This window comes from Cupressus sempervirens, chromosome 1, assembly GCF_028749045.1.
Source record: "Cupressus sempervirens isolate cs-2001-9-10 chromosome 1, ASM2874904v1, whole genome shotgun sequence".
NCBI lineage: Eukaryota > Viridiplantae > Streptophyta > Pinopsida > Cupressales > Cupressaceae > Cupressus > Cupressus sempervirens.
In genome coordinates, this window is record NC_143118.1 from 22,999,326 (window position 1) to 23,012,247 (window position 12,922).

The 12,922-nt window shown below is 35.9% G+C and overlaps 2 protein-coding genes across 2 annotated transcripts; both read left to right on the plus strand.

Annotated features, from left to right (window-relative positions):
- The first annotated feature begins 3,268 nt into the window (after window positions 1-3,268).
- LOC149575974 (uncharacterized) lies at window positions 3,269-4,253 on the plus strand. The gene is made up of 2 exons (XM_089793688.1): window positions 3,269-3,785; window positions 4,241-4,253. Exons 1-2 carry the CDS (start codon window positions 3,328-3,330, stop codon window positions 4,251-4,253), a joined length of 471 nt encoding a protein of 156 aa, XP_089649814.1. The 5' UTR covers window positions 3,269-3,327.
- Window positions 4,254-4,443: 190 nt separating this feature from the next.
- LOC149575975 (U3 snoRNP-associated protein-like YAOH) lies at window positions 4,444-12,663 on the plus strand. Its single transcript, XM_089793691.1, has 6 exons — window positions 4,444-4,618; window positions 4,887-5,011; window positions 10,632-10,708; window positions 11,114-11,438; window positions 11,526-11,750; window positions 12,343-12,663. Exons 1-6 carry the CDS (start codon window positions 4,444-4,446, stop codon window positions 12,661-12,663), a joined length of 1,248 nt encoding a protein of 415 aa, XP_089649817.1.
- Window positions 12,664-12,922: the final 259 nt, after the last annotated feature.

Below are 12,922 nucleotides of genomic sequence, written 5' to 3' on the forward strand. Positions count from 1 at the left end.
TACTTATCATATGGCACTAAGCCTTAATTGATAGGCTGATATATCCAAGATGAACATCCACCTCTGAAATTAGGACATTTCGAGCTTGTATGACTAATTTACTAAGTAGAAAATCTCTAGAAACAACAACTCTGCAGTAAGACAACCCTTATTCAATAAATAGAAAGGAAATATTTTTGGGTGATGCAAGATTGGTCTTACACCCACGATGGTCCTCTATCACAACCTTGTGTAATGGACCCAAGAAGTTTAAAATAATAGGATCTAGTGCCATTCACTTCTAACCTTTTGAATTTATCTTTATCAACATAGAATCTATCAAATTTGCAAAAGATTGTTTTATCCCCTAGTTAAAGATTGGACTCAGTATACAATATAGCTTTGTTGTTAGTCTTATTGCTATCCAAACTGCCAAAGAGCTTGTGTTTATTGATCTTTTTATACCAAAAGTATCTGTCTGCACCATTCTAGTCAAAATGACACCCTTTAACCTCATTTTAAGGGGGTTCAATCATATTAATGTCATTTCCAAAAATCCATGAATTGTTTCTTAGTTGGAACATCCATTTCCACAACTCAGTTCTTTCTATGTGGTCATTTTCTGCATATACATTATAGGTGCCAATCTTTTCATGACTATATCTAAAAATGATCCAAATTATTTAGATTAATCCATGACAAGGAGGACATTCCCAATTGGTAATATGTTTGCTCCACTTAGGGCCAACTAAAATGACAACCCCACTTTTCCTTTATGGCGAGATGTGGTGAAGTATTTGAGATCTTTTGAGATGCATTTTAGGGATACATCTTGATAAAAATCAACAACTTTAATTTCTTGGAGAAGGATAACATCTTTTCCTCTATTCATCATAAGAAATCTTTTAATAATATATTTCCTATTAGGGGAATCAAGGGCCATGACATTCCATGACATACATTTCAAGTCCATAGGCAACCTTAAAAATCAATATCCATGAGTGTTATAAAAGCTCTTATAGAAGCTTGGGAGTTGTTTCCTTGGTATTTATTCCCTTTATTGTTATTAAAGGAGTCCTTCAATCCCCCTCTCTTCTTCTTAATCACAACCTCTTAGGGGTCCAAGTATTGAATAGGGGTTTCCAAAGTGTTTCTTAACCTTTTGATCCTTTCCCTCCCCTTCTTTTTTAGAGCATTAAAAATAAAAATGCTAGGTTCATCTTGAGTGGAATTGACGAGAACAATAATGATCTCATTAATATCTTCTTTACCTAATTTTAGTGCATGAAACATCTCTTAAGGAGCATCACTTGGCTCTACCTCTTGAATCTTAATGGTACCAGGGTTAGAAGAGACATAAAGGGGAAATGCAAAAATGAAATGCTTGCAAAGGGGAGGTGGGGGAGGAAGATTCAAGATGATCACAAGGGAGAAATTAGAGAGCTTTTTCTCTTTAGCATGCATATTTTGAAGGGCTTCCAAGCCATCACAAGAAACTACAATATTAGTATCGTTGTTTAAATTCTTAACCCTACCCAAAATCCTAGATTCGTTCTTAGTCACCTTGTGGACACTTCCAACCTTGCTACCATTCTTATCTAGGACTAAGGGTGAAATGACATGTTTTTCCAAAGATGCCTAGTCCATGGAGGTAGGATTGTGGGGTGAGGAACCTTCACCTTTGGAGGATCTGTTACTAATAAACATAGGATCAAGGACCCTTGTGATTTTTTCAATAGAAAGTTTTTGAGCATTCTTAGTCCCGTGTTTAGGATGAGGATCATAGGGCTTCAAACCAATTTTTCAAGAGTTGGCCTTAAGTAGGTTTTGACCCCTAGGGAGAGTCTAGCTGGTGTACAAAGTGACAAGTTCACCTTTTCCGAGAAAGCAACTTTGAGGTGGTCAAGTTTTTTAGAAATGACCATAAAGTTTGATGGAAGATGTCTTAGAGGGGGTATGAGAAGCAAATTTAAATGGCTATGTATTTGGAGTATTCTTGGCAAGATTATTAAGGTAAGAATTACCATTGCAAGCCTCTAATGATTTAGGGTTAGCAATAAGTTTCTTTTGATTAGTGGACAAGAGCTTCACATACGTCTTGTCCTACACAAGAAGCACACATTGATTCCTCCAAGGAATGTAACAAAACAAGAAACCAATTGATCATCCAAATCATTTCCCCCCCTTGGCGATGTCTAGACTAGGGTTGAGAGATATAAGGACCCTTGCATTAGTATGGAGGAGAAGATAATTAGTTTTTATCAACCCTTATAACATTTATAATGAGTTAAAGAGCACGAGGTATAATATTGAACAAAAATGGAGGAATGTTTTCATTAGAGAGCCACCAAGGGCAGGATAGGGCAAAAATCTCCTCTTGTATAGGTTATGGAGACCATGAGATGACCCAAAAGTTATAGGCACCTATCCTCCAAAACTGTCTTAATACTTTTCTTTTCGCTATTATTGTTTATTGAAAACCCCAAAACAATCCTTGCTGTAACATACGAAAGCATGAAAAGTGAAAAACTAATATTTTTCCCCACACTTTATGAAGCCACTCATTTAAAAAAGTTAGAGAAGGCAGATTAGTTAGTTCCTGGGTTGCTAGAAATACAATAGCGCTCTTTAATTTAGATTTTTCTACATCAATAGCCATGACCATTTGTTGGTTAGGTTTAAGCGTTGGTAGGTAGTTCCTTACACCCATTGAAGTCCTTGGTAGAGGTGGATGTGGTTGATCACTACTTGTAGAAGCGTGCTCCATCTAGGATTGAGAGGGTTTCTTGTAATGCTTCCTTGAAAGACGCATGTTCGACCACCAACGATTTTTGGAGACATTGAACACTTTGATTATGGTTGGCCATTGGGAAATAAAGACCCTATAGAAAAAAAAGTTGGATAAGGAAATAAATGCTATTAATAGAAAATGACCTTCTACACACAAGGAAGGCCTACTTGAAGATCATACTCAACTTACAACCAATAGATTTCTTATTTATATGTGAAACTATTTTTAAAACTAGTTATCAAAAATTAAATGAAAACAACTTCAAATTAATCTGAAAAGTATTGTAATATGTCTACCAATATTTATATAGTTATGTAAATTTGTAAAATTTATATAGTTATGTAGATTTGTAAAAGTATATGTTAAATAATTTTAAAAAAAAAATATTCCTTCCATCCAATTTAATTCTTTTCGGTCGCATAGGCAAGATTCAGTCCCCCAAAACCTAAAATTTATTTTCAGAGGTTTAAGCCGATGAAAAAATGTAGTGGCAGTCACAGAGTTTCTGAAGGAAGGTGCCGCCATTGTTAGAGCTGAAAGGATCAAGATTTCCGACAATGTTTAATATGAAGAAAAACCAGCAGCGCCATAAGAGCAATGTATCCAGAGGAGGAGGAAGAGGAGGACGAGGAGGAGTAAGTAACAGAAAAAGAAAAACTCCTGCAATTGGCAATGACCCATTTTTCAACGATAAAACCTTTAAACGACAAAGAGGGAAAGGGGAGGAGATTCACAGCAGCGAAGAAGACGACGACGATTTTGTTGACAGAAATGGGGAGGAAGAAGATGAAGACGTCGCCTTGGAAGATACAGAGACTTCTGATGATAAGCGACTTAACTTGGCCAAAGCTTATCTGGACAAAATTAGGGAAATAACAAAAGATCAGGATGAGGAAAACGAAGAAGATGAAGATGAAGAAGGGCGGAGGGGTAAACGGGATTCGCTTGTTGCCGAGATTCTTCAGCAGGAGCAGTTCGAAGAGAGCGGCCGTGTGCAGCGTCTTCTTGCTTCGAGGTATTTCCCTTCTTCATTTAAATTTATTTATCGGATTGATAAAATTCTCTTTTTGGCTAAGGTAATAATTGGGAGGATGATTTTGAAGGTATCACGTGCGAGAAAACTTTTTCTTGATAAGAACATCGAGCAATGGAGTTCATGAAATCACTTGATTTTTGTTTTGGTTAAGAGACAGTCCTAAAGGTAGAAATTGAGCACGACAGCATTTTAAAGAAGCAAGATAGACATTGCAAGGAGCAACAGAACTAGTGTCAGTTTACATGGGCAATATTGTGTAGTTTTCTCTTTAGGGACATTTCCTATTTTTGCCCTAGAACAATAGTTCCTATTTAGGTTGAAAACTGTATTGTATCTTAAATATTAAAAAATGATGAAATTTAATTATCATTCAACTCAATAATTCTGAAAAGAAAACTCATCTGAGTTTTCTGCTGTGTCATTGCTGATTGCAGTTCTCTTCCTTAATATTGACTTGTCTTTCACTCCTTAATAGGTCCTCATATATAATCCAAATTGCTGATCTGCTTATTCGATTTCCATTCCAAAAATGTCTTGAATGCTGCCATCTACAAATGCATTTTGCTCACCCTTGTAGCTTCCAGAGTTGGGGGACTCACACCTTTCCATAATGGGGCACTGCTTTTTAATTAGAGAAATGGCAGAAAAGCTTCTGATCTACAGCCATGGGCTGGTTGTCTGTGCAGTACATAGGCTTTTGGGCGGGGATTTTCTCTCATCTGAGCATTGTTGTTGTGTGAATATGGATATTACGACAATGTTTGTTGCAGTCTTGAACAATGTTGGTGAAGCGAAGGATATGGTTGCATTGTGTACGAAGCTTTTCAAGAAAATTTCCTTGATGAATTAGACCATATGCAGGAGAACATTGATGAAAAGAAGATGATCGCTTTGCTAAAAGTCTACTATGTGATATGTCAATGAGGGAAGGAAGTGAAGAGATATCCCCTTTGCTGGGTGGATGGTTCTAGAATTGTGTAGCGGTGGATGGTGGCAAGATGCAATACTTTTCTGAAGAAATTGATGGACCTACTAAAGGAGTGTGGCCTGGTTGGTTGCAGAAGTAATTCGTTTTGGAAGGTCTTGCTAGGGATGAGGAGAGTGTTCAGGTCAAAGATATCAGTGTTGCCTCCTCTAGTGTGGAGCTACTTGTGAAAGAGGATTTGGCCATTCATTCTAAGTGTGGCCCTGGATGCCTAGTCAAGGTTTGTGCTGCCAAGGAAATGCCTGGATGGGTTGTTGTTTAGTAGGATTTATAGAAGATGTTCGGTTGAGGGGTAGATGAATTACAGATAGAAGTAATAATCAGGACATTTTGAATACAGTCTCTTGCCCAATGATATGATTTTTTAGATATTACTACAAGGGCGCTGCCCCTAGCCGCTATTTAATGATAAAAAATATTCCAGTCAACCCTATTAAAAATTAAATTGCTTTATAATTTCTTCTAACTCTACTTTCCCTTTTAAAATAAATTTCTTCTATTTAATTCTTCTAGATATGGTTGGCGGTGGCCTATTATAATGAATTGCCATTATATTTTATTGTATATCCTAGGTTTATTTATTAAGAACATGATCTCTAGCATGGGCATGATATATTGCAAACGTAAAGTTGTATCATATGGTTGGTTGTAGTAGTTGCCTAAATTCCTTCAAAAATATGGAAACTTTTTGTTCCTTTGAATCTGTCAAGATGAGTAATACATACAAGCATGCAATTATATAGTCATAGGCATGAAGAGTTTTCATAGTTCAAATCAAAACTGTATTCATTAAAAGGCAACTTTCAAACCTAAAACAATCCTCAAATATAGTCGCATATGATTCTATAGAGGAAAACATGCAAAAATCATACAAGAACTGTGAAATGAGGTAAAAGGAGGTAGATAAATAGTTACAGAAGTCTGTGATAGAAGTCAGCTGTAGTGCTTGATGTATAGGAGCATTGCTTGTGGAGGTAGACTTGGCCATGCTGTAGATGTCAATGTTTCACATCCAAAACATGTTGAGGCTCTCGTTAATACCAGTGGTGAGCTTTTAGCATGTGGGGAATATCTCAGCTGTGCTGTATAACACTTTTTGGTGATTTATATACGTGGGGAAATGGTAGTCATATGGGTTCTAGAAGAGCTAAATGGACATTTGGAAGGAATATCCTCATCTTCAATTTCTTGGGGACCATGACACACTGTTATAGTAATCTCTATAGGCTAGTTCTTTACATTTGGTGATGTAACATGTGTTTTGGGTTGTGGAGAGGGCCTCAAGAAATGAGCCCCCTTGCTCCATCTGATCTTGAACTTTTGGTAGAGGAATTGCCCACTTTTGGCCACACTTAAAGAACAATCCATGGTTCTTACACGAGACCAAATCAAATAGCTGGAAATGATATTTTACAAGAGTTTCAAGAGATTGCCAATTATCACATTCATAGATGTATCTATGCAAAGGGATTGACTTTCAACATTTTCTTCTCACCATGTTGGCAAAAAATGCTCAGATAAATTAATGAAGATTGAAAAGGGTACAAGTGCCTAGGTTTTGAGGTATGTGACAACTAATTGCAAAAGACGAACCTCGTAAGGGATCCATTGAAGCCCATAAGTAATTTGTGGGATGAGGTAGAGGTATCCATATCATGGATGGAATAATGGAAACCTTTAGTTGTTGATCAATCAAAGTCATTGAAGTGACTTGTAAAAGGAAAATGCATCTAATAATAGTGGATTTTAAGGGGGAGATGAAGGATGGTGCATGTGTTGATTACATCTTTATCTTGACCATTATCATAATAGACAACACCAATAATTGTAGAGTAGTTGGCTTTTGGTTGAGGAGCATTATTTGTTGGTTTTCGCGAAGGATCGCTGCAAATGTACTAAGCGCTGCCAGATTGGTATTTGTGTTCCAAATGCCAGCAACCTCTAATTTATAATGAGCAAAGGCTATGAAGAGACGGGGATGCACCGGGGACTTGGGCTATGAAACTATAATTATTATGCACTATTATCATAGTAACATGGAGACACGTCCCTCCCCTTTTGCCCCACATCTCGAAGAAGGGGATGCACCAGGTACTTGGGGACTTTGTCCCCCTATCCCAAGCGACACCGTCAATTTCTGCCACCTTCACTGAGGATGGGGGGATGTCCAATGTTTACTATGTGCTGATTTGACTATTTATGTTCAATGTTCGATGTTCCAACTCAATGCAATGTTCAAGTATTGACACTTTTACATCTTTATATCTTCTATTGCAATACATCTTTTCATAACTAGCATTTTAAGTATCGTATGTATAGTATATACAACGCCCCGTCCCCTGCCATCGTCTCCCCGTTGTCCCCAAATTGAGGCCCCTCTGTAAGCCCGTCCTAGGAACTTGCCCCCCAATTATGCCATCCCCCCGTCCCCGAAGGCGGTGTAACTATGACTATTATAGATTGCCCGTTTACAAGAAGCAACAAACTCTTATAGTTTATAATTAATATTACAAAGTAGTTTCAAAATATTAATTGTTATTGTCTATTAATAAATATTAATAGCATAGAAGCAAAAAATGACAAAAAATCACGATTATGTGTGATTAATCATTAGTTGGCATGTGCAGTGATTCATTCTCCCAAAAATCAAGGATTTTTGGTCAACGACTTTCAACTTTTTTTGCAATTTATTAGATGATTAATTGGCAAAAAGTGACAATTTGATAAGCAAAATAATTACGGGAAACTAGCGAAAACTCTAATAGCAATTGTGATGGGAAAAACTTGCAAAAATATGACGTGTTTCTCTACGAAATTGATGCGTGGCGTTCAAGATGCAATTGGGAAAGTGGGGTTGAAAGTTTTGCGTAGTCGCGAAGTATTGTAGATTCGGGAAGTGGCATGAGAGATAGGCAATTACAAAGAAATTTTTCCTCTCTGCATTGAATATATTGTATAACTTGATTGATAATATTTCTTTTCTAACATTGATTTTGTTTATGTGAATTTCAAATATTTAAATTGTTGCAATATGAAGCAAAAGAAGATCATAACAAAGCTTCCTTATTTGTTGCAATATATCTAAAAGAGCAGGGTAACATTGTTTTTCACTATCTATTTTAGAGAAAACAAAGAACCCGTCGATAATTATATAAATCACTTTAGGCTTGTCAATTATGACATATAAGTTCTTATGATTTATGAAATTTCTCAATATTTATAACTTAAATTAAATTTATAATTCACGCAGCTCAGTCTTTATGTTCAACATATATAGAATTGTTTTGTTATATACACGTGTATGTATCACTTCACATATGTGTATGTCATGCCAACTTTGTATACAATTGTTTGTTGAGTGTATATAATGAAAGGAACTTGAGAGAGTTCTAAATAATGAATTTTCCTTCTTATCAATTGATGAGATTAAGGGGCTTCCTAATGAATGCTTCATAAGGCACAATACTTGTTAAAGGTTTTGCAAACAGGGTTTCAAGCAAAGTAGCCTTAACCTTGGACAAAACTCCATGGTTAAGCATGTCTAAGCTATAATACTAGGATGAATGACATCTCGAGAAGTCCTAATGCTTCACCTCTACGAGCTTCACCTAGATGCAATGAGTGGTTAGTGCTCCATTCATTTTCATGAGGGATGGGCTCTTGTGAACCACTACTCACAAAACATGGGTCAACGAGTTTAACTCAAAAATTATTAGCAATATCAAAATTTAACTTATGGAAAATATCTCCAACTTATCATTTGATGAGCTTAAGGGGCTTTATAATGAATGTTTCATAGGGCAGAACACTTGCTGAAGGTTTTGTGAATGGGGTTGCAAACAAAGTGGGCCTAACCTTGGAGGCAACTTTGTGGTTAAGTGCACTTTGAGTTGGAATAGTACTAGGATGGGTGATGTTTTGGAAAGTCCCGATGCTTCACCTCTGCTCATCACCTAGATTCAATGAGTGTTAAGTGTTCCATTCATTCTCATGAGAGATGGATTCTTGAGAACCATTACTCAAGAAACTTGGATCAATGAGTTTGACTCAAAAATTACACTGATGAATTTTGATAGAGATATCATAGTTTGACTACTTGTGGAAAATATGGCCTACTTATTATTTGATTTGTATAAGGGGCTTTCCAATAAATGGTTCATAAGGCACAACACATATTGAAGGTTATGTAAATGGGGTTGCAAGCCAAGTGGGATTAACTTTGGAGGAAACTTCGTTGTTAAACACACTTGAGCTAGACCGCTATTAGGATGGGTGACGACTTGGGAAGTCTTGGTGCTTCACTCTTTATCACTTAGATGCAATGAATGCTAATTGTTCCATTCAATCTCATAAGAGATGGGTTCTTGCGAACCACTAATGAAACTTAGGTCAATGAGTTTGACTAAAAAACTACATAGATGAATCCTGATAGTAAATATAACGATTAGATTTTCTGTGGAAAACATCTCCCACTTATCAATTGATGAGTTTAAGAGGCTTTCTAAAGAATGATTCTTAAGGTACAATCATGGTTAATTACACTTATGCTTGGAGTAGTACTGGGATGGGTGACCTTTTGGGAAGTCCTAGTGGTTCACGTTTGTGAGCACCACTTGGATGTAATGAGTGCATAGTGTTCCATTCATTCTTATGTGAGATGGAATATTGTAAACTACTACTCATGAAACTTGGGTCAATGAGTTTGACTCAAAAACTACACAGACGAATCTTGATAGCAATATCACAAATGAATTCTACTTAAATGAATATGAAGATTTTCGTAGCTTCATTCTGATTTTGAAAAATAAGAAAGGCCACATCATATTTTGTTGTTCAAATCATAGCTTGATTGAATTCTAAACAAACAATATCACGGTTAAAACTTTGAGTACTCTAAGTTTAAAATATAGCAGGAGGTTGTGCAAGTGCTTTGAATCATTATGTATGTCCCTTTTCATCCATTCTATGGAAATGTCCTTTAATTAAAAAAGAAGCGCAGTTCTTGACTGCTTTTCTTGAGTTTTTCACATTTTTTTGTCTATATCTGATTTTTGTTGATTTTTTCCAAAATTCCACTCCTCTGGTTTGCGGATTTAAAAATCCCACTCCTCTGGTTTGTGGATTTACTCCCCAAACGATTTATGCTTTTATGGGGCTCTAAACCATGAGATACTCTGCTTTGGTTATCAGTAAGTTTATACATTGCAAGTTGAAGTTATGATTTTATAGTACCTAAATTTTTGTTATAGTACTTCACATTTTTGCAGTACTATACATTTTTTATTTTAGCTATGGCCTTAGTGGAACTTAAATTTAGGGACATTGCAGAAATTATCTTTTTGGGACAAGTTCTGCACGTTTTTCTTTTGGGTGTGGATCCAACTCTAAATGATGCCATGGATATACAGCTTAAGCTTTTGCACCAGAAATAAGTCACAGTTGACTGTATGCCGTCAAATTACAATAATCTTTTAGTTATTTTTATTGGTGTCTGGAGTTCTCAACTGTATATTGGTTTAGTTGTGTATTATTGTTGATGTGACAAATAAGAGCAACTTGATGGCCTGGAGATTCAAACCTCTTGTGTTTAAATTTTTTATTATAAGAAATTTTTTTCTTGAGGTGATTCTTTGTGTTTATTTAGACCAGGGCTTTTATTTTAAAGTTTTTGAGTTTCATTCACCAGAGAATGGTTCAAACACTTAAAATTAGTAGTTATGATAATCTGAAATATTAACAGAAGATTGTTAATCTAAAAATACTTGCTTGTTTACTTGATTGTCAATGAAATATTAACAAAATACAATTTAAAGATAATTTTTTCGTAGATGTTATGATAGCTTGCTGGTGCATTTATCTTTTCTCTACTTCCAGAAAAGGCATTGTATTCAACTGAACTGCCTAGTCGTTTGATTCTGTTACATGTGTGCATACTTCATTCAAGGAACAAGTCTATGCGCATGAATGTTTATAGCTGTTTTAGTTTCTTTTTTTGATGTTTATATCATGAATTTTGAATAGCTATCCAGCCTATTGGTAATATTTTTTTTTTGCTAAAGAAATGTTGATAGTGTGGTTGGTGCTGAGTTTTGTAAAAGAGTTCAATGCATAGCCTCGTATGATGGTTTGAAGTAGTAAGTAATTGAGTGGACAATTATTCCAAATTCCAAATTTCTCTAATAAGTGCCACAGGAAATTATTGATTAGCCCTTCAGAATTTTGAAAAGAATTCATTTAGTAAATGGAAATTCAAGACAATATGTTGTGGTATGTTAGTTTGGTTCCGTATAATAAATGAATGCTAAAGGTCAATTCTCAACAGGGTTGTGAAGCCTTCCAATCAGGTAGAGTGGCGAGTTGTTAAAAGACACAAGCAGTCTGTAACAGCTGTAGCTCTAAGAGAAGATGATTCAAAGGGTTTCTCAGCATCAAAAGATGGTACTATTTTTCATTGGGATGTTGAAACAGGTGCAAGTGAGAAATATGACTGGCCTAGCAAGGAAGCCTCTACAAAAAGTTTAAATAGGAAGCAGCGCAGCAAACATATTCTATCAATGGCTATCAGTTCTGATGGCCGGTACATGGCTACTGGAGGATTAGATCGTTTTGTTCATCTATGGGATACCCGCACACGGGAACATATTCAAGTACAAATTTCATAACCTCTAGTGCTTATCCATTATTAATCTGGGCAGAGCAATCATTCAATTTTTAATCTTCTCTATTTACTGCAGGCCTTTCCAGGTCACAGGGGAGCTGTGTCTTGTTTAGCTTTTCAGCAAGGTACACAGCAACTCATATCTGGATCATTTGATCGCACAATCAAATTGTGGAGTGCAGAAGACAGATTGTACATGGATACTCTCTACGGTCATCAAAGTGAAATCCTAATGGTAGATTGCTTGCGAAAAGAACGAGTTCTTTCTGTTGGACGTGATCACACATTGCGTTTATGGAAGGTATCTTTTAATGTATTGGTGGAAGGATTTAGGCACTTAGAGATATCCTGTTTCATATATAATTTTTTATATAGCAGCTCAAGTTTACATTAAAAAATAATGTCACTTCTTTTGAGGTGTTTGATGATAGTATTCTGAAATTTTTGCTATCAGTATGTGTTGTGTGTCATGAAACAAATACCAAGATCTGCTGTAATTTGCTTTGAAACTTCTTGTCTAGAAAATCTGAATGATCTTATGGTGTAGGTGCTTAGCTCATCATATCATTCTCCCAATCTAGTGTCTATATTATGGAGCATTCCCGTGGTTGTGAAAATTTCGTTTTATCTTTCACAATATTTTACCCCTTTTTTCTAGCTTCCCTGTATAGTTTTAGTATTTTATTTGTTGACATTATATAAAATGATGGATCATTTATTACTAATGATGTTCAAGGCAGATAAACTAGAAATTCCCATCACCATCCATTCAGTGGCTTCGACTTTTATGATGAAATCTATTTATGGCCTTTTTTCTTTAGAGTGCTTGTGTGATGGTTATGGTTTACTGATTATTTAATAGATTCTCCCCAATGACTAACTTTGGTGTGCAGATTCCTGAGGAGACACAGTTAGTGTTTAGAGGACTTGTAGCATCTTTAGAATGTTGTTGTTTTGTCAACAATGAAGAGTTTATATCAGGTTCTGATGATGGAAGCATAGAACTTTGGAGCATGATGCGGAAAAAACCGGTTTTTATTGCAAAAGGTGCACATGGGCATGCGGGTATTCAACATCTCTCAGAGAATCATGGCGCTGAGGAAAAGCTAGAAGAAATGACATCATCACAAGTTAATGATGGCAATGATATTGGTAAGCAATTTGTAAATGATAATTGGAAATTTGGGTTTAATGTCATGCCACTGTTTGATTAAAATGCCAACATTGAACAAAAATAATTGATCTATTGAGAAAGGTTAAAAAAGACAACTTTGAACAAAATGAATTAATTTGCATAGGAAGGTGCAATTAGCAATTATGCTAGGCAAAATAAGTGTCACAACTGCAGCTCTTCAAACTTGAAGTCTCTCTCTCTCTCTCTATACTATTCCAGAATCTCTATGGTAGATATTTTTTTTTAAATCAAGGATGAGTGGACTGTAAAGACAACCCCTGTAACTAGCCAAATTTGTT

Bases quoted from the DNA above. Each gene is read 5' to 3' on its own strand.
- LOC149575975 (XM_089793691.1), top strand. From the start codon at position 4,444: ATGGCAGAAAAGCTTCTGATCTACAGCCATGGGCTGGTTGTCTGTGCA. The intron at 10,709-11,113 runs GTTACATGTGTG...AATTCTCAACAG, and splicing joins CTGCCTAGTCGTTTGATTCT to GGTTGTGAAGCCTTCCAATC. The intron at 11,439-11,525 runs GTACAAATTTCA...TATTTACTGCAG, and splicing joins GCACACGGGAACATATTCAA to GCCTTTCCAGGTCACAGGGG.
- LOC149575974 (XM_089793688.1), top strand. From the start codon at position 3,328: ATGTTTAATATGAAGAAAAACCAGCAGCGCCATAAGAGCAATGTATCC.